Source organism: Myotis myotis, unplaced genomic scaffold (assembly GCF_014108235.1).
Source record: "Myotis myotis isolate mMyoMyo1 unplaced genomic scaffold, mMyoMyo1.p scaffold_m19_p_5, whole genome shotgun sequence".
Taxonomy (NCBI): domain Eukaryota; kingdom Metazoa; phylum Chordata; class Mammalia; order Chiroptera; family Vespertilionidae; genus Myotis; species Myotis myotis.
In genome coordinates this window covers 107,573,532-107,601,498 of record NW_023416357.1, presented here as the reverse complement: position 1 = coordinate 107,601,498, position 27,967 = coordinate 107,573,532, and the positions used below count along the sequence as shown (strand labels likewise).

General features: G+C 43.4%; 1 protein-coding gene across 5 annotated transcripts; it reads right to left on the bottom strand.

Annotated features, from left to right (window-relative positions):
- Positions 1-136: 136 nt before the first annotated feature.
- Positions 137-27,858, bottom strand: PALB2 (partner and localizer of BRCA2). 5 transcript variants are annotated; one of them, XM_036309705.1, is made up of 13 exons: positions 27,657-27,858; positions 25,478-25,537; positions 25,244-25,346; positions 21,491-22,927; positions 17,774-18,588; positions 17,407-17,478; positions 14,655-14,816; positions 13,510-13,595; positions 12,618-12,776; positions 10,931-11,047; positions 5,687-5,774; positions 3,043-3,191; positions 137-649 (listed from the first exon to the last, which is right to left on the bottom strand). In XM_036309705.1, the coding sequence occupies exons 1-13, from the start codon at positions 27,702-27,704 to the stop codon at positions 439-441; spliced, it is 3,507 nt and encodes a 1,168-aa protein (XP_036165598.1). In that variant the 5' UTR covers positions 27,705-27,858; the 3' UTR covers positions 137-438. The 5 variants fall into 5 exon arrangements, with proteins under 5 accessions (XP_036165598.1, XP_036165599.1, XP_036165602.1 ...); XM_036309707.1 differs by lacking the exon at positions 3,043-3,191 and having other exon boundaries at positions 512-649; positions 27,657-27,857; XM_036309706.1 differs by lacking the exons at positions 3,043-3,191; positions 5,687-5,774.
- Positions 27,859-27,967: the final 109 nt, after the last annotated feature.

Genomic DNA, 27,967 nt, shown 5'->3' with positions numbered 1-27,967 from the left:
AAAAGTCAAGCCCTTGGAGACAGGTTCAGGGATTAGCCTGGGACTAGCTACTGCTGCCCCGGTTCCCCTGGTTGTAAGTTTCATGGGGACCCTTAGAGCTCAGGGAGAAGAAGCCGCCTGAGAAAGACAAGGGCAAGAAAGGTGTGGGCATGCTCCCGGGAGGGAGAGCATACAAAATAAATATTTATTAACACTTGAAGCTTTATGTACACTTTTAAAAGCAAACGCACAAATGGAGGAATTACAAAAATTAACCTGAAGTCCCTTCCCCCAATGTATAAATGAACATTAAAGATCAGTAGGGCCATCACCATCAGAATAAAATGTCTAAAAGAATACAATTACTTTAAATGCCATTCTGATACTTTCCTTATAGCTATAACTCCAAAGAATACAAGGAGGCCAAATATATCCAGAACACCGTGTTTTTACCTTACCCTAACTTATTAAATATACAAATATGTTTCCGTCTTTTTGTCCAGCAAGCAAATGAGAATCTGTACCTGACCATTTAACGAAAGACCAGTTCTGGTCAGAGATGGGTGGAAGAAGAGCAGTGCAATGACCGAGAAGTAAGTCCCAAATGGCAATTGTTCCAGAAGTCAATACCGCTGCTGCGAAATGATCCTTCACATCACCTTCCAGGAACCTAACATGGAGCAGAAAAGAAACGATTCAAACCGTATTATATACTACAGGCCTGTGCACGAAATTAGTGCATACGGAGAGTCTCTAGGCCTGGCTGGCTATCAGGACCCATCTGTGGGATCTGTGGGGCAACCGGTGGGGCGATCGGGGGACCCCTTCTGGCACCCACCTTGGCCGACCTGGTGCCACCTGCTCACTGGCCCTGTCCCCCGCTGCCTCCCTCTGCGGGGTGACCAGTGGGGTGACCAGGGAGCCCCCACTGGCAACTGCCTTGGCTATCCTAGGGCCTGCGGGCTGGGGGCGGCTCCTGCATTGAGTGTCTGCCCCCTGGTGGTAAGTGTGCATCATAGTAACCCACTGTTCTGTTGTTCGGTCGATTGGCTTTTATTATATAGGATATTTACACATATGTATTTTAAGAGGCCAAAACCATCCTCCCCAAAGCAACAAGAACAAAAATACCTGGAAATGGGAATGCTTCTCTTTGCAGTACGGGACATGAACACCTGTGCAGTCCCCGCCTATCTCTTGATGCATCTTGTGCCCCGTGCACCCTAGCTCACTGTGGCCAAACTCAGTCTCCTCAGTGTCTTCGCACGTGCTATTCTCTCCCCTTGGCAGGCTCTAAACCCAGTCCTTAGCATGACTGAGCTTTTGTTATTACTTAGGCTGCTGCTTCTGCAGAAAGGTCATACCTAATCCCTGTCTATCCACCCACACTGTATCACATGACCTGTTTCTGTCTTCACAGCACTTGTCACAATGTGAGTGTGCCGGAGTCTATTTATTGTCTTCACTAGCTGAGTATGGACAGAGACCCCCAAAAGTTAGTAACCTTGAAGCCCTAGCAAAGGTCAGGGCTGTGTACCACCCAGTTAATCTAGATAATGGTAGCTGAAGCAACCTCCCTACCTTTAATCATGTAAATTGCCTAAGGGTCATGCTATGACCTAGTCTGTGTGTCACTGAAACCTCCTTACCCTAGGGCTACCCCAGACAAACCTCCTTACCCTAGGGCTACCCCAGACCAAATAAAAGGTTGGAGCGAATCAGTGGAAGTCCTTCTGGACTTGCCCGCCTGGTCCCCCAATATTTCAAAATTATCTCGTGTCATTTCTCTCTCATTTGTGTGCGGCCCCTCTTTCAGATACTGAACCTTACTCCACACAGAACGTGGAGGGAGTCTTACACGACATGAGAGCATCCTATTTTCACATTTGGTGGGTATCTTTGCCACAAGACTGTAATCATAAGGCAGAAGTCAGGTTGTCTTTTTAAGATGGGGCTCTAGAGTCAGCTACCTGGCTTTGAATTCTAACAAAGCAAGAGCTGTGCGACTCTGGGCAAATTATTTAACTTCAGCAGTAAAATGGGGACATGGTGATTATTGTGAGGTTTCATGAAACAGCTGATAGCACAGTCCTAACCCCCAGGAAGTGCTTAATGAAAATGTGTGTTGTCTCACTGCCATATCACCAGCACCGTGCAGAGTGCCACCCATAAACAGATCTTCTCAGTCAATAGTTCAATATTGGCCCTGGTCAGTGTGGCTCAGCTGGTTGGGTGTTGTCCATTGCACTGAAAGGTTGCTGGTTTAATTCCTGGTTAGGGCACATGCCTGGGCTATGGGCTTGATCCCCAGTGAGGGGTGTACAGGAGGCAACCGGCTAATGTTTCTCTCCCTCTCCCTTCTCCTCTCTCAAAAAACTCTCCACAAAAAACCTTAAAAAAAACTTAGTTAAATATTTACTAATAGACCAATATTAGCTGCCTACATGGTGGAGGCTCAGGTTTTGAAGTAAAGATGTCTTCCTAAAGTACATTTAAAACTTTTCTTAATGGAAATAACATAAATTATAAGTCTCCTGTAGAGAATATTAATTACTCTGTATTTAAAATGTTTTCATTATGGGATAACACAGGGCTTAAATACACAAAAAATACTTATCCAACGCCATGCTGGTGGGACCAGTATACAGGGAACCTGAGGCTTGACTCAGATCTACTAAACATTCTACTTCATTTTTAAAAACAACTGATTTACAGAGAGAGGAAGGGAGGAGGTGGGGGGTGGGGGAGAGAAACACTGATGTGAGAGAGAAACCTCAATCGGTTGCCTTCTGCATGCGCCCTGACCGGGGAATGAATCCAATACTTGAGCATGTGCCCTGACCGGGAATTGAACCCGCCACCTTTTGGAGTACGGGATGACACTCCAACCAACTGAGCCACTCGGCCAAGGCTGAACACTATTCTTCTTAACATTCTTTATCTTGATCTATATATAGTGTTTCATGTTTCCTTTCATCTAAATGACACAAAAACATCTGGTTTCTGTATGTGCACAGGTGCCTTTCAAAGGTCACACTCACTGCCCAGCAGTCGCACACTTGCCTCCCAGCCTGCCCTTGAGGAAGACAGTAGAGCATCACACCCACGCTCAGGGCCGTCTTGGGGTTGATCGCAATGAGCTGGAACACGGGGCTTCCTGACGGCTCCCTCTCTTTGGCACAAGGATGACTCAGAACAACAAAAAGGAGCCCCTGATTTAGAAGAAAAATTAATAACCAAAGAAATCATTAGGACTATGGTGAGAGAAAGGAAGAACTGGCAGAGACAAAACGAAAGGCTCACAGGAAAGATCAACAGACTCATCAGGCTCCCAGCCATTCCCAGTCTCTGCGCGTGAGTCGGGCGAATGCGCCGCCCTCCACCTTAGATGCGGCTCACACCCCAGGTGCCCATTTGAGGAAACGCCGGCCAGAGAAAGAGGGAAATAAGCACATGACGGGAGGCCTCAAACTAGCAATGCTCATCTGTCAGAACACATTTTCCCATAAAAGCAATCCTAAGTGGCGACTAGAGGTAAGGCCAGCCTATAACAGTTTATTCATTTGTATTTATAGAGTGCGAGTGACCAAAAAATACACCATGACCCATGGTCGTTTCTGTGGGAAAATGTGTCACAAACCTCTCCCAGCTTTAAAATTACATGTTTTTCTTTTTCTTTTAATCCTCACCCAAGGATATGTTTTTACTGATTTGAGAGAGAGGGGAAGGGAGGAAGGGAGGAAGGGAGAGAGGGCGGGAGGGAGGAAGAGAAGCATTGACTGGTGCCTCAAATACACACCCTGACCGGGAATTGAAAGCGCAGCATTTTGGTATATGGATGATGCTCCAATAAACTGAGCCACTGGCCAGGGCAAAAATTACATGTTCTATTAACATCATTGAGTGTGAAGATACTTGTCACACACATATGTATACATGTCTGTATGTATGCTACATGTTGAAAATAATTATCTTTGGGGGTAAAATAGGAAAAATTAATTATTGGGCCATTTTACCCATTTCTACCTTACACATTCCCAGAATGACTACATTAAAAAATTTTTAAGTTGATTTTAAATAGAGGAAGGGAGAGAAAGAGAAACATCAATGTGAGAGAGAAACATCGATCAGTTACCTTCTGTACACTCCCCAACTGGAGATCAAACCTGCAACCTGGTTATGTGCCCTGACCGGGAATCGAACCTGTGACCTTTTAGTGTATGGAATGATGCTCCAGCCAACTGAGCCACCTGGCCAGGGCCAGAGTAACTGAATTTTTATAATGAGAATGCATTACCTTTATAATTAGAAAACAACTGAGAGTTAAAAAAAAATGTTAAATGCCATACACTTAACTAGGGTCAGGCAAACTATGGCCCACAGGTAAAATCTGGCTCAAGGCATGTGGGGAAGTTTTATTGTCCAAAATGTTTTATTGGAATGTAGCCACACCCATTTCTTCTGTCATCTCTGGGTGATTTTATGCGATAGTGGCAGAGCAAGTAGCTACAGCAGAGACCATGTGGCCTGCAAAGTTAAAACATTCACTGTCTGTCCCTTTACAGACATGTTTGCCAATTCCTGCACTCAGGTATAAATTATGATTTCTGGAGGTTGGCTTCATGGGGAACTCTTACTATTTTTTCCATTTCTGTTCTCAATGTTTTAAAATGAAATAGGTATTAATGTTGTAATACCAAAGATAAATGCTTAGTAGATAAATTTAATTCCAGAGACAAATTCAACTCTCTTATTTTAGGATGAATAATAATAAGCCTCAAGACCATGTGACAGATTGCCTAAGACCACAAAACTTTTGCATTCATGTCCACAGATGTTGCTGGGCTAGGGAGAGATGCACCCTTTGCGTTCAGAGCCTCCCCGTGCTGAGGCCCGCAGGGTTGCCCCTGGGGCTGGGCAAGTGAGTCTCCATACAGCACCCAGCTGGCTGCTTCTGTCTCTGCTTATGGCTCAACAGCACACACATGCATGAGCAGTGGCTCCTGACCCTGGGACAACTACCTCCAACCTGTTCAGATGCCAAAACCAGACTGTAAGCCAACTGTATTAACATAATGGCTAAGAGGCTGTGGTTCGTTTTTATACGAGAACACTAAAGTCTAAGAGAAAAGCATGTCTATGACCATTTAATCATCCTTCCTCAGGATATACATTCACATCAGAAATCATTTATGGCAGTGGTTCTCAACCTCGGCTGCACATTAGAATCACCTGGGAATCTTTTTAAAATCCTGATTTCTGGGCCTCATCCTCCGGAAATTCTGTTTCTTTGTTATGGGGTGGGGCCACAAGAGTTCCCCATGAAGCCAACCCCATAACAAAGGATTTTAAAAAGATTCCCAGGTGATTCTAATGTGCAGCCAAGGTTGAAAACCACTGATTTATGGCAATGTGGTTGGGAGCCAATTCTGTTAATAGGATAATATTTCTCAGTATAAATTCACAGCCAGAAATTAATGTTTGCCCTTAAGTCATACAGCCAGAAAATTCACCAAGCAATCATACTGTACCAACACTTATTTTCATCCATTTCAAGAAAGAACAAACACTGCTGTCCAATTTTGAAAAAAACAGGCAACAAGGAGGGCCAGTCAATTACTACTCACTAAGTTATTGCAGTCACTCAGTGATACCAAGAGTAGCACTCAGAACAAACATGGAATGGTCCCGGCTGATTGGCACTTACCATTTCAGAAAAGGCTTTGTGACAGACGGAGGCCTGGTAGGAGTCACCAATGTGCATCTTTTTCAGGAGCTGACCAGTTTTTAAATTCCTTAGACACCAAAAATAGGTAAGCTGATAACACTCTTCCAGGAAACTGGTTTTCACATCAAACTCTCTTATTTATCACAGCATCCGTTAGGAGGGGACCAAGAACAAACTAAGGGACACAGGACCTTTATTTTGTTTAATCACAGCCTGAGCTAAAAACAGAACTACAGTTTAATTTGGTCAATGGTTTTTTGTTTTTGTTTTTGTTAATCCACTGCCACGGATATTTTTTCCATTGATTTTTTAGAGTGGAAGGGAGTGAAGGTGGGAGGGGATGAGAGAGAGAAAACATCAATTGGTTGTCTCCCACACATGTCCAGACCCGGGCCAGGGATCGAACGTGCAACCCAGGTACATGTTCTTGACGGGGAATTGAACCTGTGACCTTTTGGTGTGCAGGCTGTTGTTATAACCACTTCGCCACACCTGCCAGGGATGGCCAATGGTTTAATTTGATAGTTTAGCCCTCTGCTATGCCACTAGGGAGAAATCTCTCCAAATTTAAAGGGAAAGGGTTTCAATGATCTCATTTTACTTGGTATTAAAATTAGGCACATGGTATAGCTCTAATCATTATGATTTTGTCATAATTTTTGTTATACCTAAATTTTCCATGGACAATGGTCAGGAAACCAAATCTGGTTAGGCAAGAGATGACACCTGAAAGAGACATATAATTATGTCTCTATAATATCTGCTTATTCCAGAGCCAGCCCCAGATAACGGAGAAAGAAGGAAAGACTGAGCTGGGGTGAAAAATGGAAAAAAGGGTGAAAGGAGAGAAGAGGCTAAATGTAAAAGAGCCCTAACCAGTTTGGCTCAGTGGATAGAGCATCTGCCTGCGGACTGAAGGGTCCCAGGTTCGATTCCGGTCAAGGGCATATACCTTGGTTGTGGGCACATCCCCAGTAGGAGGTGTGCAGGAGCTGATTGATGTTTCTCTCTCATCCATGTTTCTGACTCTCTATCCCTCTCTCTTCCATTCTGTAAATAATCAATAAAATATATTAAAAAAAATAAATAAATGTAAAAGAAAAAAGTTTGCTGGAACCACTCCTCAGCTTGAGGATTTGTGACATTAACAACTGTTCTATCATGTGACTCTGCCTATGAAACCCTTTCAGTTGGCTCCCATTAGCCACGGATAAAGTCCAAGTAATTTTTCATGGTACTTACAGTCCTCACGAAGCCAGCTCTGGAGCACTGTTACTCACACTGCTCCTGTGCCCGACAGCTCAGTATCTGTTCAACATGTATGCATGTTCCCAGCTCTCTGCCTTTGTTCAAGTTATCCTCCCGAATGCCCTCATTACTGGCCAACCTCCTCCCCGTGTTGACCAACACCCATCCATTTCCTATGGCCCAGATTATGTCCCACCTTCTCCCAGCAGCATGAGCTCAGTTTAGACTCTCTCACTCCTCCCTGTCTGCACCAGTCCACAGAAGTCTCCTCACCTCCAATTCCATATAGTACTGTCCTCATGCCTTATTTTTAATGTAATATATACTGTAATAGGGTAGAATGCAATCATTCAACACATACTTCTGAACTTCTAGGGCCCAGGTAGTGTATACAAAACTAAAGACAGGAAGCTAAATTCTCATGAAGGTATGCCAGGTTTTCCTCATACAAGGGACACCAGAGCAGGTGTATCCCTTACAGAGGTTAGTGCATGTTCTGTAGATAGTAACTGCTCTCTCCCAAATCCCAAAGCTCTATTATTGTGACACTAGGAACTGTGAAGCAATCTTATTTACCTACAAGTTTTTAGGGGCCTTGGGCCCAGGATTCATATTTACATCCCTCACAGAGAAGTAGAGACTCAAATATCTATTAAATAAGTGAAAGATGGTACTCAGTTAATGTAGCTTGACCAAGATTTAATATTTAAGGCTCCAGCAGTAGTTTCAAAACAGGCCACTGAGCCCTGGCTGGTGTGGCTCAGTTGGCTGGGAGCCATCCCCTGCACCAAAAGGTTGCTGGTTTGATTCCTGGCCAGGGCACATGCCTACAGTGTGGGGCCTCATCCCCAGTAGGGGTGTGTTCAGCATGTTTCTCTCTCTCCCTTTCTCCCCCTCTCCTTTCTTCTCTCTCTAAAATCAATAAAAACAGGAAAAATTATTAAAAAAATGCCACTTGAACCTGGAGTATAACATGAATTGCTTTAGGCACCCAACAAATAAGGAGTCCCACAGGAAAGGTGAATAATTACTGTATGTACATGTATAGGGTGTCCCCCAAAAGGTATATGCATACTTTGAATAACTATAAAGGCAGTGTTTATTAAAATACATTTCGTTTTAAAAATTGAGCTATCAGCTGTTAAAGTGTATATATTTTTTAAAAAAAAATGTTTATTGATTTCAGAGAGGAAGGGAGAGGGAGAGAGAAATAGAAACACCAATGATGAGAGAGAATCACCGACCAGCTGCCTCCTGCATGCCTCCCACCAGGGACCAAGCCCACAACCCAGACACGTGCCCCTGATCAGAATTGAACCCGGACCCTTCAGTCCACAGGCCGATGCTCTATCCACTGAGCCAAATCAGCCATGGCAAAGTGTATATACTTTTTTGAGGGACATCTTATAGTTATAGAGAGCCCAAAGGTAAAAGATAGCTTCTGATAGACAGCGTGAGCCATACTTCTTTGAGTAGCTACCCTAAGCAAACAGCTAAGACAGGCACTAAGAACTGATATAGGATGTGGCACTACCTTCAAGGACTTCCATAATACAAAGTAGCACACGCTAAATTAAAATCAGGGCCCAGGCATTCAGACAGGGAAATGCCCATGAGGGCTGAGGTGATATGACAGAACTCAAGGCAACTGTGGGGGAAGGTACCCCTTAACTAGGACTCAAACTTACTCTTAGTACAGAGGTCCCTCCCCAATCCCAAATTCTGTTGTGATCCATTACATATGAGATGCTAAAAGACAACTATTAGCAAAAGGGGGGAAACGAGGGATGGGAAGAAAAAAGGGAGCCAAGTGTACGGAGCGCTGAAGGGAATTTTTGTAGCACAGCCTGGGAAATGGAAGCTGAAGGAAAGCAAACATGGGCCCCACACAAGGTCACCTTTCTGGGGCAGAGAGGAGAGGGCTGGGAGTAAGAGTGTTTATAAAATAACAGCATAGAAGATGATCTGGAGGTTGAATATTGGTTCATGGCAATTACTAGATTAAATTAATAGTCTCGGAGCTACATAATGAAGTCTGGACTATAGAAATAGCAGAAAGAATAGAAAAGAGAACTTTGGTAAAGAACACTGTCCTCCAATAAGACCTGAGAACTGAGGGAAGTGCCCAAGTGGGAGGCTGCTGCTCTAGATGCAGCAATGTGAGAACAGGCCCCTGGCAGGCTAGAACACGGTCCCCTTCCAGGGCTCCCGGGGGAGGAGGGCAAGGCTTCTCTCAGGGGCCATGCTTTCCTACGTTACTCCCAGAAGGTTAGCAATGGGCAGTACAGAAGAGGTAGGTAATAGTGACATTCATATCATAACTTCCTCTTTTCAAGACCCATTCTGGCCCCAAGGAAACAGTTAATGGAAAAGCTTCTGAGAAAAAAAAAATCATTATTCTCCTAATACAAATTAACCCTGCAAGACCGATGGCCAGGCATGGTTCTCCCTGTGGTCAGGAAAGAGAGGTGGCTGGGGACTCCTTGAGTTCAGTTTCCCTATCACAAAGTTACTAATTTGGATCCTGAAATGAACCATTTTTTATGTACCTAGTAATTCTGGATTATATTCTAGGCATCACGGATGACACTTCACATAAACTCTGGATTCTCTTAGGTTTCCCTGAAGAGTATTAATTCTGGCCCCCCTCCCGCCCATCCAGTAACCTGTTAACTTGGCTAACCTCAAATTCCAGTTGCCTTAAAACCTAGTTCAGCCGAGGCCGGTTTGGCTCAGTGGATAGAGCGTCGGCCTGTGGACTGAGGGGTCCCGGGTTCGATTCCAGTCAGGGGCATGTGCCTGGGTTGCGGGCACATCCCCGGTGGGGGGTGTGCAGGAGGCAGCTGATCCATGTTTCTCTCTCATCGATGTTTCTAGCTCTCTGTCTCTCTCCCTTTCTCTCTGTGGAAAAATCAATAAAATATATAAAAACAAAACAAAACAAAACAAAACTAAAACCTAGTTCAGTTCTTTATGCCTTATCCAGGCTTCCCTGAGTCTGCCCCACATACGTGTCATTTAAAAGGTCAGCCAGATATTTAGGCAGAGATTATAGCAAGAGTTAGGGCTCTTCTCTGGCGCTCTGCGTTTGGGATTTCTCTGCCTCACTTTCACACTGAACCAGCAGGACAGCAGGTTTTCTTTTTATTAAATGTATTTGGGAGCCCTGGCTGGTTTTCTCCATGGTTAGAGCGTTGGCCCTCAGACCGAAGGGCTGAGGTTTCGATTCCAGGTCAAGGGCATGTACCTGGATTGCAGAATTTATCCCTGGCCCAGTCGGGGCACGTGCAGGAGGCAACCAATCAATGTGACTCTCAGATTGATGTTTCTCTCTCTCTCCCACCTCCCTTCCTTCCACTCTCTCTTAAAAAAGAAAAATGGAAAAAATATTCTTGGTTTAGGATTAACAACAAAAAGAATGCATTGGGGAGACACTGGTTTACAAAATTATACATGTTTCAGGTATACAATTCTACAACACATCAGAAGGTTTCTATCAAGCTTTTGGCGAATCAGTGGTGGAGTGGAGCCTGCCCTCTACTAAAAGCCATAAGAACCGGAAACTTGTCCAGTGACATTTCCTGTCTCTAAGGGTCGAACCCCCTCTAGTATCTTTATTCTTTTTCTCACTCTCCAGTGTCTTCAGTTAGTTGATTTTCATATTTATTCCAGAGTTTATAGTCACTTGAAGTAGGAGAGTTGGTCTGGTAGAAGCCACTCAAGCACTAACCAGAAGCAGAAACAATCATACATTTTTGCCAATAAAATTTCATTCATTGATAGTCTACTCAGACTGATACTTTTCACAATGTCTGAATTAATATGATGTTCTTATTAAGTATCTAGCATCTGACAGTAAACAAACAAAAACTATCATATTTACGGCCTCTTATTTCATCTTAATGACCCTGTGAAATTAGAGGTATATCCTTATATTACAGAAGAGAAAACTGAGGATCTTGAGAGAAAACTTACCAAATAACAATGTTGTTCATTATAGTGGTACCAAGCAGAGCTTCCTGTGTCCCTTGAACCTCAGCAAAAGTTAGTACCGTCTCTTCGGGAGGCATCAAAAACTGTTTTTCTTCACTTCTGCATTTAAAATAGCATTAAAAACCAGCACTTTGTAGCAAAGCACTTTTTTGGGGGGAGGGGGATGCGGTGAAGAAGGAAACTTTATTCAGTGGAAAAGAGCTCAATTGGGATACAGCACAGCTGTGAAAATAGCGCGGTTGTGAGGCAGTCCTAGGACCAGGTGGGCCTGAGGCCAGGCCCCTATCTGCTCTGCTCCGTGCTGGTCTGCTCTGCTCTGTGCTGGTCTGCCCCACTGTGCTTTGGTCTGTTCTGCCTGTGCTGGTCTCCTCAGCTCTGCTCCAGTGAGGCATCTTCAGTGCTTTAGCTCAGCCAGGCAAACCCACTCGTTCATCTTCAGTGGAAAGGGAAAACGTGTAGCAAAGCACTTTCTAAGCAGACCTTCTACAAATTATTGAACTCTGTACAATAAACTTTAACCCAATACCAGAAAAAAGATCCAATCGGAAAACATGCATATGCTAAACTTTCTACAACATGTATTACTTCTAATCGCAGTATATCTACCTGGATATACTGCGAGCACCACAAACTCATCATATCCAACTAAATTCACCAGCTCTCTCTTTAAACTTCGCGTTTCTTTCTGCATTCCTATCTCAACGAATGGTACCATCACCCAGGTGGCCAGCCCAGAAACCTGGACATTTTCCTTGTCTCCCTCCTTTCTATCTCCTCCATCACCAAGTCCTAATGATTTTATCATCTCACCTGTCCCAAATCTGTCTGCTTCTCCCCATCTCCACTAACACTTTCCTAATTTAAGCAAATAATTGTCTCTTGTCTAGATTACTGCAGCAGTTTATAAAAAGATATGCCGTCTATTACTAGAAAAGACAGATTAGTAATCACAATAAAGTATATAAGGGAGTATACAACAGACACAGAGGACGCTAAGAGCTTTGTTTTCAGCGCGTTGAATCCGAGGGAACCCCAGGTGTCTAGTGAAGAGGCATGCAGGTCTAGAGGTCAAGGAAGAGCTCAGAGCTGGAAATGGATGTTCAGAAGTAGTTAGCAGCTGGACAGTAACTGAAGCCATGAAAACCAAGTGCGTGGAGCAAGAGAAGTGTCTAGAACAGGGGTGGGCAAACTTTTTGACTCGAGGGCCACAATGGGTTCTTAAACTGGACTGGAGGGCCGGAACAAAAGCATGGATGGAGTGTTTGTGTGAGCTAATATAAATTCAAAGTAAACATCATTGCATAAAAGGGTACGGTCTTTTTTTTTTTTTAGTTTTATTCATTTCAAACGGGCCGAATCCGGCCCGTGGGCCGTAGTTTGCCCACGGCTGGTCTAGAATCTTGAGGTACCTGGAATATTTAAGGGGCACACAGAGATTTCAAAGACAAAAGGAACAAACAGCATCTGCTGAGCCTCTCCACTGCACTGGCTTCCTCCCTGCACGCCTGCTTCCACCCTTCTAACTGCTCTACGTCCCAGTGCTGAGCAGAACCTGCGACACCATGCCCACAGCACAGAAAGAAAAGATGCTGGGGATCCAACTTTCTCTGAAACCCGGGGATGAAATCATTCTTTATCTAATGGTTAGATCAGCTGGTGCTTTTCTTACCCTCCTTCTGCAAATGTCATGATCTCTACTTGCTGATCACAGAGGGCCCTGCTGCTGCTGACTAGCCTCCTCTTTGTCAGGCCAAGCACAGCGTGTATATTTCCAGTCCTCAGGAGCACCTGCTTTTCACATCCACCATCAGAGGAACAAAGTAATGCCCTAAGTCAAAGATAAAAAAAATGCAGAGAAGTCAGAAGTCTTTCTTTTTTTTAAAAAAAAATATATTTTATTGATTTTTTACAGAGAGGAAGGGAGAGGGATAGAGAGTTAGAAACATTAATGAGAGAGAAACATCGATCAGCCGTCTCCTGCACACCTCCTACTGGGGATGTGCCCGAAACCAAGGTACATGCCCTTGACCGGAATCGAACTTGGGACCCTTGAGTCAGCAGGCCAACGCTCTATCCACGAGCCAAACCAGTTAGGGCCTTTCTTTTTTTTTTTCTTTTCTTAAATAAGATTTAAAAATTGATTTTACAGAGAGAGGGAGAGGGAGAGAGAGAAACATCCACCGGCTGCTTCCCTTCTGTCCTACGGGTTCAGCGTGAAAGTGAGGCAGAGAAATCCCAAATGTAGAGAGACAAAAAAGAGCCCTAAACTCTTGCTATAATCTCTGCCCAATTATCTGGCTGACCTTTTAAATGACATGCATGTGGGGCAGACTCAGGGAAGCCCAGGTTTTGGATCAAGGCTGAAACCTGGGCACTTACCCTGGCCGAGAATCGAACCTACAGCCTTTCAGTGCCTGGGACGCTCAACCAACTGAGTGACACCGGCCAGGGCAGGAATAAGTCTTTAATAGTAAAGGACTAGGTTCAAATTTTAAAAGGAAACTTAAGTGCGGGATCAAGTGAAAGATAAAGGAAAAGAAAACTTCTGGAGAACTACGCACCTGATTTCTCTGATTTCCAAATTCCCCAAGGCCACACACACAAGGTTACACACATCAGGCATGGGAACTATCTGTAACACTGGAACCTAAATAAAATAAGAGCCAAAATGATGTTTGGTTGTTTCATTTTTAATCAATCTAAATTTTCCAAAATTTGTTGCATCTGCTTTCATTCTTACTATACCAGGATAGTTTCCAACATTTGGAAATGTGAGAAGGTTCGGCAAACACCCTTTTTTTATTAGTCGTAAATCCAAATAAGCTACATGCATAACAGTGTTTACTGCAGCATTTATTCATGCAGCTTATGCTCCTACCAACAGGGGAACAGTTAAGTAAATTCTGGCATCTGAGCCAATACAACCATTAAAATAAATTTATTCACTGAACAAATATTTATTTATTGAGCACAAGCACAGAGCAAGAAGCTGTGGATAGACTAGAGAACAAGAATGAAATCTGCTGAGAGAGGAGATTAAATCTTCAAGGTTCTCACAAAAAGAAAAAAAAGGTAATTATGCAAAGTGATGGATGTTCCACCACTTACCTGTGGGATTCCTTTCCCAATGTATGCACATATCAAATGATCGCTAAGTACACTTTAGACATATTACAAGTTTATTTGTCAATTATACCTGTCAATAAATCTGGAAATATAAATAAAATTCTACATAGATAAGTATGAAGGAGAACTGTTTATATGCTAAGTGAGAAAAGGCAGTTTAAAAATTGTAAGCCTCTAGGAGTGCACCAGGTGGACATGTATGAAGGTGGACAGGACCTGGAAGAAAACACACGCAGAAAAGCAGCAGGAACGATGCTTTCATGAAGGGTAAGATTGGTGGGTGTCAGCACGCTTAGAAGTCAGAACAGATGGAAATGCCAAGCTGCTTCATCAGCTCGAGATAAAGACCCACCTCTGGGTGAACGCGCGGTAAAGCTAATGAAGCACAATGTGAACTGCAGACTAGATGGCAGGGACATGGTGCTCACTGCACCATTTTTCTGTTATGTTTGAAATTCTCCTAATAAAGCTTATCTCTCTGTTCTGTTTTGCAGTCACAGACCCCTGCTCCCCCTTTGGTAAGCTGCCGACCCATTATCATGCAAATAACCGCAAAGATCTCTTTTAGACTTGGACTCACCTCTGCAAAGTGCCAGGAATACTTTTTTTCCCACTGCCCAGTATCCAGAGGTTTCCAAAGAGAAACTGCATATTCACAAGCAGTTATGATGCACGGCTCTTTGACACCAGCTACTTCCCACCACATGGCACTCACATCCACGGAACAGGAACCTGAAGGATTCTAACCAGAATGGCAATAATGTTATGCTAAAGGGATACTTGGGGTCTGTTTTATGAAAAAAATATGAAAAGTGATACATGACAAGGATTAATTAAATACCAAGTAAGTGTAATGAAAGTTTTATACAGGTCAAAATAGAGCATGATGGGTCTCACAGGTAACAAAAAAAACTGCCCATAGACCTTCATCTCATGATGTAATTTAAAAGCATAGCTCCGCCCTGGCTGGGTGGCTCACTTGGCTGAAGCATAGTCCCATACACCTGAAGACTGCAGGCTGGATTCCAGGTCAGGGCACAGTCCTAGGTTACAGGTTCAATCTCCGGTCGGGGCGCATACAGGAGGCAACCAATGGATGTTTCTCTCTCTCTTCCTCTCTCAAAAAAACACACATACAAAAAAACCTAAAAAAATAAAATAGACTACTCCAGAATAGAATACATTCAAATTTAACCACAAAAGATAGCCCATAAGAACAAACCCACTTAGAAATTAAACATCCTGATGAACCACTCATGGGTTGAAATAACACACTATTTCTAAATGAACAACAAGGAGAGCAGTAGGCATCCAAACGTACAGTCTGGTGGTGGGGGGGGGGCCGCGGGGGGGCGGGGAACAAACACGCAGCATGTGGCCAAAGCAAGATTTCCCCAAAAAAGTATAATCAATCATAAATGTATTTATTAAAAAGCAGAAAGGCCCTAACTGGTTTGGCTCAGTGGATAGAGGGTCGGCCTGCGGACTCAAGGGTCCCAGGTTCGATTCCAGTCAAGGGCATGTACCTTGGTTGGGGGCACATCCCCAGTAGGGAGTGTGCAGGAGGCAGCTGATTGATGTTTCTCTCTCATCGATGTTTCTAACTCTCTATCCTTCTCCCTTACTCTCTGTAAAAAATCAATAAAATATATTTTTTAAAAAAGCAGAAAGATAAAGTAAGCAAGCAGCTCAAGAAAGTAAAAGAACAATGAAAGGACCACAATGAAAAACAGTAGGAAGGAGTTATTAAGGGTAAAAACAAAAGTAAATGAAATAGGAAATAAAAACTCCAACTGTCAGTACAACCAAAAACTAATTTTCTACGAGACCAACAGAATGGACAAATCTCTTAAATCTGATGTAGGAAAAAAATATTTTTTAGAAATGGGGGCTTTTACTTGAAGACACAATGAAACAGTTGATTCCTGAAGAAACTAAATTATTAAAATTGATTGAAGAATAGCTTTGAAATGACACAGGTATTACTATGTATCTTTTATTGAAAAGGAATCTGGAGCTCAGAGGCTAAATGATTTGCACAAGGTCACAAAGCCAGTAATTGGCAAACAATTTATGTGGATTTTAAACTCTTTCTTCTGTACCAGTTCTCAACTGGGGGCAATTTTGCAACCCTCCTTGGGGTATACTTGACAATGTCTGCAGACATTTTTGGTTGTTGCAACTAGGGAGGGGGTGCTACTGGCTCTATTTGGTAGAGGCCAAGGCTGCTGCTGAACATCCTACAATGCACAGGCCACCCAATCTCTCACAGCAAAGAATTATCCAGCCCTAATGTCAGCAACGCTGACATTGAGAAACTGTACTCTACACCGTGAATACAAAGGTAACTAAGTCACAGGTCCAGTCTAATTCTCAGGATTTACTAAAATGTCATTAACAGAATATTGTTTTTTTAATGCAATGATCGGTTTAAGAAAACATTTATTGAATTGAGAGAGAGAGAGAGAAGGGAGGAGGGAGGAGAGAGAGAGAGAGAGAGAGAGAGTAATCAACTTTGTTGTTCCACTGATTTTATGGATTCACTGATTGCTTCTTGTGCCCTGACAGGGGACGGAACCTGCCAACTTGGCATATCAGGATGACACTCTAACCAACTGGCCAGGGCTCATTAACAGAATATTGTAATTTATATTTCTTAGAGCCACATACATCACACAGCATATAAAGATTAACCATTCACTACATCACAATCAAGAACTGCTACCCATTTTCTGATATATCACCTTAAGTGGTTCTTCTAGAAACATTAGATGATTTGGGGTAGGAGAGTCACAAATGACTCCTCTTCCTTTCTCTCCCTCTGTTAATGCCTGGTTTTTATTTAAATAAGTTGCGTTACTGAGCTTAAGTTTTCTTGGCAATAGCTTGACATACAAACTTCTCCAGATGATCTCAAAATATAAATATAGGTGAATACTGTGAAAAACAAAGAACTTAAATTTGTTTTTCTGAATCCTTTTTACCAAATTTATTTAATAGTATTAAGTTAAGAATGAAAAGCTATTGCCTGGCCGGCGTGGCTCAGTGGTTGAGTGTGTCTACCTGTGAACCAGGAGGTCATGGTTCGATTCCCAGTCAGGGCACATCACATGCCTGGGTTGTGGACTCCGTTCCTGGTGGGGGGCAGTGGAGGCAGCCAATTAATGATTCTCTCTTATCATTGATGTTTCTCTCTCTCTTCCTCTCTGAAATCAATAAAAACGTATTTTAAAAAATGAAAAGCTATCTAATAAAATTCTCTATTTTCCTATTCATCACATTTTTTTTTACGTGTAAGACAAAGACACATTAGAAGGTAACAGTGTTCTGACCTTTAACTTTGAAACCAACTGTAGGTTGCCTGGGTTTAAGCTGTCACAAGTAGGAACGTCTGCTAATTCAGTCTGTAGAAACAAAAGTCACACCATTAATCTACACTTTACGTATGACATCTGCTGCATCATTCACTCATCAAAATGCCCACTTCTTATGGCAAACTGCTTCACGGATGACAAAGCCAATATTAAACACATTTTTAAATTAACTTTAATTTCCCCAGAATGAATTTCAAGTTTACAGTGATGTCCTATCAAGGAAACATATCAAAACATTCTTAAACACCGAGGAGCCAATGTGTACAGAAGTCACTGAGGTGCGTCATTCCTTCCGAGAAAATGTCACAAAGGAAGCAGATTGTACCTGTTCGATGGAATGTTCCCCTGAGTCAAGGCATTTGCTTCCACAGAGTGGACTTTCTTTGGAAGGGAATGACCCAGTGGGGAAAGGCGTTGCTTGGGGACCAGAATCGTAGGCACCGCCAGGCTGTCCCTTCCTTCCTGTCACACGCAGGCTGCCATCTAATTTTGGTTGGCTGGTGCAACTGTGGCATTGCTCACTGTCACTGGCTTTCCCAGGAGAAAGCTGGGGTGAAGAGCAAGTTAGTTCAACAACCTCAGCAGACACTCTGCCGCAGCGTGTCGGGGAGCCAAGAGCTGGAGTAGTGCCTACGACGGGGAAAGCGGGGGAGCGCACATGTGCTGTCGGCCGGCCATCAGCGTCCGGCGTAACGGTGTTTACAGGAGTGAAGAGGAATGCGGGCGAGGAGAGGCCCTTCTGCCCAGGCTGGCTTTTCAGCGCCGGCACTTCAGGAGGCGCTTTTCCTGGCAGAACAGTCAGTTCCTCCTCCAAGCCCTCCATTTCCGTGTGGATTTGCTTGGGAGTCAGTTCCTCCAAAACAAGGTAATTTCCCTCTTTCAGATGCCTCTCTCCATACACGTTTGATCCGAAAGGCTCAATCAGCTTTTCTGAGCAGAACTTCAGTTTTTCAAGCTTAAGAGAGCCAAAGTCTTCATCAGGTAACTGAAAGTCTGTGGCTTTGAGAAAAGGCGACAGGCGCTTTAAACTTAGCCTTTCATTCTTATGAGGCGGAGCACTGGAAGCATTGCCGCCCGAAGCTAAGCAGGCGTTATTAATGGGAGAAAAGGAGTCCCCTTTTTGGCGGTGACCTTCCTTCCCTAAAACAGAAAGGAACAATAATAACAAATACCCAACAAGAGACACTAACCCCCAACAAAGAGTGCACTTCTGAACTCCAACAGGACGTAACAGTTCATCACTTTCCTCCTCCGTGACCCTGAAACCTCAGTGAACAGTTCAAAAATCAGCCACGGGTTCGTGGTTAACTAGCAGCTCTTCTTGTGCAGTCGCCCAAGCAGGTGCTGACAGCGTTAGTTGGGGGAAGACAGGGGTCTAGTCCCAGCTCAGCCACTGACTTGCTGTGCTACTTTGGGCAAGTCAATGCACTTCATCTTCCCTGGCCCCTCAGAGAGGAAATGGACTAAGAATCTCCAAAGTCCTTTCTGCTCTAAAACTATGATTCCAACAAACTACCAGAATACAGTCTACAAAATGCTGGCTTTTCTCACTGAAGAAAACTTAGACCCCCTTTCAAGCAAAGAGTTATTTACTACTAGAGGCCCGGTGCACGGCATTAATGCACTGGGGCGGGCGGGGAGGGCGGGGGGGCGGTGGGCGTTGTGTGTGTCCCTCAGCGCAGCCTGCATCCTCTTGCAGTCCGGGACCCCTTGGGGGGTGTCTGCCTGCCACAGAGGCAGGAGAAGCTCCCACCACCACCTCTGCGCTTGCCAGCCAGAAGCTGGGCTTGCTCCTCAGCATTGCCTCGGAGGCAGGAGAGGCTCCTGCCACAGCTGCTGTGCTCACCAGCTGTGAGCCCGGCTTCTAGCTAAGCAGCGCTCCCTGGTGGTCAGTGCACGTCATAGCAACCGGTCATTCTGCCACTCAGTCGATTTGCATAATAGGGTTTTATTATATAGGATTCTTAGAGACTGGAATTCTTCTATACCATTCAAAATGCATCTGAATCCATCACCTAATACTGAATAAATAAATGCTAGTATATATACATACAATGGATTATTCAGCCATAAAAAAAGAATGAAGTACTGATACATGCTAGAATATGGATGTATCTTGAAAGCAAGGTGAAAGCAGCCGGACATAAAAGATTGCACATTGTATAATACATTGAGATGAAATAAGTAAACCCATATAGAATAGATTGATGGTTGCCAAGGGCTGGATGAGAAGAAATGAAGATTAAATGCTTAGTGGGTACAGAGTTTCCATGTCAGGTGATAAAAATGTTTTGGAACTAGGTAGGGATCACGGTTGCATGTTGTAAATGTACTCAATGTCACTGAATTATTATTCATATGTGAAGGTCTCCTAAAAATTTTTTTAAATGTAGCTGCAGGTTACTAAAATAGCAGATTATGTCAACATATATAAAAGTTTCTAGTTTATTCTTATATTGCCCTACTTTCTATTCCTTTGTATTCTTATTGACTTAGAAGATGATACATCATAATGGCTCTTATTTTTAACTGGAGGCCCGGTGCACGAATTCAATCGGGGCCGCAGGAGGTTGGCTGTGGGAGCACACTGACCACCAGGGGGCAGCTCCTGTGTTTAGCATCTGACCCCTGGTAGTCAGTGAGCATCATGGCAATGGGTGGTTCAGTCGCTTAGGTTTTTGTATATATAGATTAATTATAGCGCACAGACCAGGGCCTGAGTCCAAGGACATAGAGAAAGCAGGTTTTATTTTTGTAAATAAGAGTTATTGGACATAGCAGCACAATTCACCATAGCTAAGATCTGGAAACAGCCTAAGTGCCCATCTGTAGATGAATGGATTAGAAAACTGTGGTACATCTACACGATGGAATACTATGCTGCTGTAAAAAAGAAGGAACTCCTACCATTTGCAACAGCATGGATGGAACTGGAGAGCATTATGCTAAGTGAAATAAGCCAGTCAATGAAGGAAAAATACCACATGATCTCACTCATTTCTGGATAATAAAGACCATTATAAACTTATGAACAAAAATAGATACATAGGCAGAGCTGCCTCGAACAGACTGTCAAACTACAGCAGGAAGGCTGGGGAGGGTGGGAGGGCAGGAGCGGGGTGGGTAAGAGATCAACCAAAGGACTTGTATGCATGCATATAAGCATAACCAATGGACATAAGACACTGGGGTATAGGGGAGGCCAGGGGAATGTCAAGGGCAGGGGAAAAAAAAAGGAGACATATGTAATACTCTTTGTAATACTTTAAGCAATAAAAAAAAATAAAAATAAATAAAAGGTTCAAACAAACAAAAAAAAGAGTTATTGGAATATGGTCACATTTACATGTTGTCTGTGGCTATTTTTGCACTTTATTTTTTACTTGAGTAGCTCTAATAGAGCACAATTTTCTACATGGCCCTGTATAGAAAGTTTGCTGACCTCTAATATAGAAGCAGAGTGAACTATCCAGTTTTCATACTCAGTTTATCAGATATGACTTCCAAGTAAATGAATAAATATTCACTTGCTAGCTTCCAAAATCTTGTATCCCAGAGAGCTCAGAGAGATTATATTGGCTATTTTACTCAAAAAAGTTGCTCAGATTTGATTGTATTTTATTCCACAATCATTCCTGTGAGAGTCTGACACATATTTCATTTTACTTCAGAAATACTTCCTATATTAGTTATATTTCTACCCTTGAATAAAGACTATGTTGTACCTGAATACTAATTTTAGGTAAACTTTCAATATATTTTCCCTGTGTCAACTTTTCCAACCAGAATAGTGAACTCTAGCATCACATGGCCAGGTCTGAACCCCAGTTCTGTCACTTTAATTAATTAAAGCATTTTAATCTCCTTATGCCTTAGTTTCATCTGTAAGGCGAGGATAAAAACAGATTCTACCTCCTGTGATGATTCAATGAGTTAGTGTCTGTATAACATTTAGAAAGCGCCAGGCACATAATAAGCTTTAGAGGCCATCGTCATCACCATCCTCAACCACACCTTGATTTACCTTGAACTCCCCTCTTACCATGAATGACTGCTTTTTCATTCTGATCTTTGTCCTTGGACCTATTAACACCTGATGCGCCAGAAGTGGGCAAAAGTAGTTCATAGTGATGTAATGTAGGCGCGGGGATTGACTTTCTTTTCCCTCTGTGTCTTCTACCAGATGACTGTGTAACCGAAGTCCTAGAAAAATCATCCGTGGTGTGCCCAGTGGGAGAGCTGACTTCAGTTAATGAGAGAAATCTCTGAAAAGGACTTCTTGAACTTGCTTTTTCTGTGCACCTGTCATACACCCTAAGTTCATCTTGGTTAGTTTCTTCATTGGAAAATTTTAAAATTTTAGTAGCTTCCTTTTTATTATTTTTAATGCCTTTCTTTTTGACACCCAAGTGACTTTGAATTACAGCCTCCAGGGCTGCTTTCCTCTGGCAATTTGACATATGTCGCGTTGTTCTTACATAATATTCTGCAGGAAAAAGGCGGCCTTCGAGCACGGTGCAAGAATGTGCTTGATTTTCTGCAGAAACAGGAGAGATTATTTCTGGGCCAAGACTTTTACACTGACTCAGAACCTCACTTTCCTGAAAATGTTCATTTCTAACATCAAGAGCACTACGGGGAGATTCTGAAGACTTCTCTGTGTGATCTTGTTCTTTTAAGCTTTGGTTTTCATTTGCTGATAAGCTATAAGCGAATTCATTTACAGAATATGCATTATCAGCTTCTAAGTCAAGACTTCTAGGCAGCTGGCCACTTGGACTTACAGTTTTATTTACCTCTGGGTTACCTGTAAAGACAGTCATTTTTTTGTCCTGTGCCTCTAAGTTGACAGGTGAGGTAGGGCTAATGTTTTTTAAGCCGTGAGGAATACGTTCACAGTTCCTTTTAGAAGGCCGATGTTGAAGGGGCTGATCACTACTGCTGTCTGATGGAGTATGCAAAGGAGGTGGGGACACCCTGGGGAGATGATTCCCTCCTGAAAGCGCATCCACACTGCTTTGTGGTTTGGCCTTTGGTGGAATTAAAACACTCCCTCCACTAGTTTCTGTAACTGGTGCTTGAGAATCTGGAAGGTCAGACTGAGGACTTGGAAAGTCAGTTCTTATTTTAGCTACAGGTGTCTCAGGATTTTCTCTATTGATTTCTTCTTGTTCCTTTAGTTTTTTTCTAGACAGGATAAGTGGATCAGGGTCAAAGAAAGATTCCCTCTCTTGTGAAATAAATGTTCTCTTCTGTTGCTTCTTTCTTCTCCCTGGAAACGTACTCTGCCTTTTCTCACCATCAGGGCCACTGACACTGTCGGCAAAATCCTCTTGTATATCATCTGTTCTCTGCATGTGTAATCCTTGCACTGGGCCATGTCCAGCATTGGAGGACTCAGGCTCAATGTCTCCAGTTTCTTCATTGAGACAGGTGTTGATTTGTAATGCATCACAAGAAGATACTTTAGTTTTAGGTTCTAAGGAGAAAAATTTATATAATTAATATTTTCCTTTTAAAGTGAAACCAGAAATTCTACATTTATTTTTAAATATTACATATAAATACTGTATTACTTAAAAATATTATAAATATTTACTTAATAGTTAATGTATTTTACTCAAGCAAAACAAAGTTCAAGTTTTCCATAATCTAATCATAATAATTTTAAATAAATGTAAACAAATAGAATTGTGCTAGAATGTGTTAAACTAAAAGATTATCTATTTTTATTGAAGTCATTTTTAAAAAAATATTTTTTATTAATTTTTTACAGAGAGGAAGGGAGAGGGATAGAGAGTTAGAAACATCGATGAGAGAGAAACATTGACCAGCTGCCTCCTGCACACCCCCTACTAGGGATGAGCCCGCAACCAAGGTACATGCCCTTGACCAGAATCGAACCCTTCAGTCAGAAGGCCAACGCTTTAGTCACTGAGCCAAACCAGCTAGGGGATGGCCATTGTTTTTTAGAGTACTTCCAGCCAGACACACTTCTCTGTACATATGTAGAAATTTAATTTTAAAATCTTTCCAGCCCTACTGGCATGGCTCAGTGGTTGAGCATCGACCTATGAACCAAGAAGTCACGATTCGATTCCCAGTCAGGGCACATGTGCAGGTTATGGGCTCAATCCCCAGTGTGGGGCATGCAGGAGGCAGCCTATCAATGATTCTCTCTTGTCATTCATGTTTCTCTCTTTCTCCCTCTCCCTTCCTCTCTGAAATCAATAAAAATATATTTTAAAAAATCTTTCCAATAACTAAGCAATAAGTATAATTACTAAAAGTTGAGAGGGAAAGAGTACTAAATAAACAATCCAACTGAAAGCATAGTTAATCATTCATAGAATGAGAGAAAATATTTACAAATCATGCATCTAATAAGGGTCGAATAGCTACAGTATGAGGACCCTTACAACCCCAGAATTAAAAAACAAATAACCTAACTAAAATATTGGCAAAGGACTTGAATAGACATTTCTCTAAAGAAGATAGACAAATGGCCTCTAAGCACATGGAAAGATGCTCAACATCATTCGTCATCGAGAAATGCAGATTGAAACCATAATTAGATACCACTTCAAATCCACCAGGATGGTTATAATTTTAAAATAGCAAATTAAAAGTACTGGCGAGGATGTGGAGAAATTTGAATCCTTACCCACATTGTAGTGGGATACAAAATGGTGCAGCTGCTATAGGAAAGTTTGGCAATTACTCAAAAAGTTAAGCATAGCCCTGGCTGCTTAGCTTAGTTGGTTAGAGTGTTGTGCTGATAAGCCAAGATTGCAGGTTGAATCCTCAGTCAGGGCACATACAATAAATCAATCAAAGAATACATAAATGGAACAACAAATCCATGTTTTTCTCTCCTCTCTAAAAGTCAATTTTAAAAAAGTTAAATGTGAGAAAAAATAAAAATAAAAAAAGTTAAATGTGGAATTACCATATGACCCAGCGATTCCATGTCTAGGCACATATCGAAAATAATTGGAAACAAATACCTACACAAATGCTTGCACATGAATGTTCACGGTAACTTAATAGCCCAAATTCATACCAGCCACAAAGCAGAAACAACCCAAATGTCCATCAATTGATGAATGGATATACAAATGATGGTTCATCGCCCTGGCTGGTTTGGCTCAATGGCTAGAGCGTTGGCCCATAGACTAAAGGGTCATGGGATCAATTCTAGTCAAGGGCACTTACCTTGGTTGCAAGCTTGATCCCTGGCCCTAGTGGGGGCACATGTCTCTCTCACATCAATGTTTCTCTCTCCCTGCCTCTCCCCCTCCCTTTTACTCTCTCTAAAAATCAATGGGGAAAAAATAACCTCGGGTGAGGATTAACAAATGATGGTACACCTATACAATGAAACATTACTCACCTGCAAAAGGGAATGAGTAATGATGCATGCCTAGATGTATGTACGTCTGGGTGGATGACCACTGAAAACATTATGCTAAGTAAAAGAAGCCAGTCCCAAAGGCCACATATTGTATGATTGCAGTTATATGAATTGTCCAGAAAAGGTTAAGCCACAGAAATAGAAAGTAGATTCGTGCTCGCCAGGGGTTGGGGGGGGGATGGGTAAGAGGTTTCTTTTTGGGAGTGGTGAAAATGTTCTAGAAATAGTGATGATGGTTGCATGCTCCTGTGAATATATAGAAAGAACCACCCAATTGTACACTTTAAAGAGTCCATTGCATCCTCATGAGGAAAAGAACCACAGCCAAATACCCCTGGAAAATGAATAATACAGCAACATAAGTGAGTGGGCTATCTTTACCTGAGTGGTTCAGCTTCGGTGAAACTTCTGGCTGGAGCAAATAATCTTGTTCTTTCACTGTTTTCTTAATAAAATTCTTAACCTTCTCAGCTCTTTGGGCCCGCTAGAGAAAGCAAAAGCAGCTCAAGGAACAAATTTAAGGGAAAATAATTTTTTTTAAACCTTCAGTATTATGAAGAATTGTTTATAGTTTGTACTACAATACCTCAATTTGAGAGAATGAGATTCACTTACCTGAAGACGGGCCAGAGTCTTGCTATATTCTCTTTTCAAGAATGCTAATTTTTCCTTCAACTGAAAGAAAAACACCGGACAACTCTGAGCAGTGGAAAGAGAAGGGGCACAGAGCCTACCGGACATGCGTGCCGGCTCAGCGGTCCCTCAGCCAGAGGCAGAGGAGGGCACAAACCACATCCCTCTCACTTCTCACAAAGCGCCAAGCCCTCTGTCTCAGAACCTTTGCACAGACTGTTCTCACCGGCAGCATTTCCTCCCCAACTCACTTTGCTGATTCCTACTGATTCCGCAAGCCTCAGCTTAGATTTTTATTTCCCTAGAACAGACTTCTAGGCTCTTTTCAATCCAGGTAGACAGTCCACTTCTCCCCTGTGCTTTCTTTATCATGGTATTTATTACTCTGCTTTCTGTTTACTTCTGTTTCCCCCAGCTCCCATTCTCACTGTGAGATCCTCCGAAGTAGCAAGACCTGTCACCCTCGCCCTGTCTGGTTTGGCTCAGTGGATAGAGCGTCGGCCCTCGGATTGAAGGGTCTCAGGCTCAATTCTGATCAAGGGCACGTACCTCTCAGTTGCAGGCCTGATCCCCGGCCCCACCTGGGGTGCGTACAGGAGGCAACCATTTGATATGTCTCTCTCACATCGATGTTTCTCTCTGTCTTTCCCCTTCCTTCCTACTTGCTCTAAAAATCAAAAAAATATGGAAAAAATATCCTCAGGTGAGGATTAACAATAACAAAAAAGAGCTGTCACCCTCAGTGAAAGCGGAATCTCTTATTTGTCAATTATTGGTCCAGGTATCTCTACCACCTGGAGACAATCGCTGTATCAGTTCCTAAGGGTATCAGCTATTGTTCCAGGTGCTAGACATACAGTGTGGTCAAGCTTACATAAGGTGAATGATAACAAAGAAGAAAACAAATAAACATGATTTCACATGGTGATCAAACTCAGGTAAACAGGGAGGCATGAGAGCTCCTGAGTTACGGGAATGGACTACTTACGGTAGAGAGGGTGGCCAGAGATGTTTCTAAGGACCATTTGAACCTGGACCTGAGTAGGAAGGCGCTGGCAAGGGAAGCTCAGAGGGAAAGCTGACTGTCTAAAATCACACAGTTTAAATGGTATGTAATTCAAACCCATGCAGTCCAGCTCTCCAGTTTGTGCTCTTAAATCTGTGCCAGGCTGCTTCTTACATCGTCCTATTAGTCACCAGGCTTATCAATTATCTGGGAATTATCTTGACTTGTAAATGCCCCTCTCACCCCCACTGGAAAGTAGGCTAGGCCCTGGCTGGTGTGGCTCCATTGGTTGGGGCGTCACCATACACCAAACAGTGACGGGTTCAATTCCCTGTCACCGCACATACCCAAGTTGCAGGTTCCATCCCCGGGTGCGTGTGGGAGGCAACTGATCATTGTTTCTCTGTTTCTCTGTTTCTGTCTCTCTCTCTCTCTTCCTCTCTCTGAAATTAAAAAGAAAGTAGGCCGGGATAACAGGACTGTTGAGTTAATGTGAATGGAGAGTGTAGCACAAAGCTTGGAACAGCCAGCACAAGATACATTCTAGCTAAAATCAGCCTAAGTTCAGAGGGCTGGAGCAACACTGTTACTGTTGCAGACGCAAAAGCAGGAACCGCCTGTCTCAGCAGAGTAACAGCTAAAGATGGCACTTCCATTCTGCACATTACTACACAGAACCTAAAAAAATCGGCTCGATAAACACGTACTAACATGGATGTCAAACATGGAGAAGGAAAGCGGGAGCTGCAGAACCATCCCAAATGTACCTGCATGAACACTCTCCTTTCCAAAAAATAACCCCACTCCTTGGTGGGTAGAGACTACAAGCGCGCCCCTCCGCACCCGCCAGCCTAAGGCTGGGTGGGTGGGCGAAGCTAGGGCTGAGTGTGTGGGGGAAGGGAGGGTGTCGATGGGGACTTTAGCTTTAGCTACAGTTTTACATTTTGTATTTATGCATTCGTGCTGCAAAAAATAAAAAGAGTGTCTTTAAATGCCACCAGGCGAGCACAGCGCTCTTCCACACGTTCACTCCCGGGCAGCGCGAGGCCGAAGAGCGCAGGCTACAGGCCAGCGCGCCGCGTCGCCGGGACTCAGCGGCCGGCAATCCCGGGGAAGGGGGCAGAGTTCCGAGTCGCCCTTCCCGCACCCCCGCACCTTTTCCTTCTCCTCAAAACTGAGGGGCTTCCCAGAAGGTTCTTCCATCGGGCCGGCGAACGAACGGGAAGAGCAGCCGTCGCCGGCCCCGGGGCTGCGGACTAGCGGACTCCTGTGGGCCCCGGCCCCGCCAGCACCCCGGGAAGGAAAGGGGCGCCCGGGGCACCCGCAGCGCGCGACTGGCCAGCTCCCGCGCGCCGTCAACCCGGCCAATGGAGTCCCGCGCTGGGTCGCGCACGCGCAGCCGGGACTGCGGAGCGCCGGGCGGGGCCGCCTCGCGGGAGCGGAGCTGGGGACGAGACCCGAGGCAG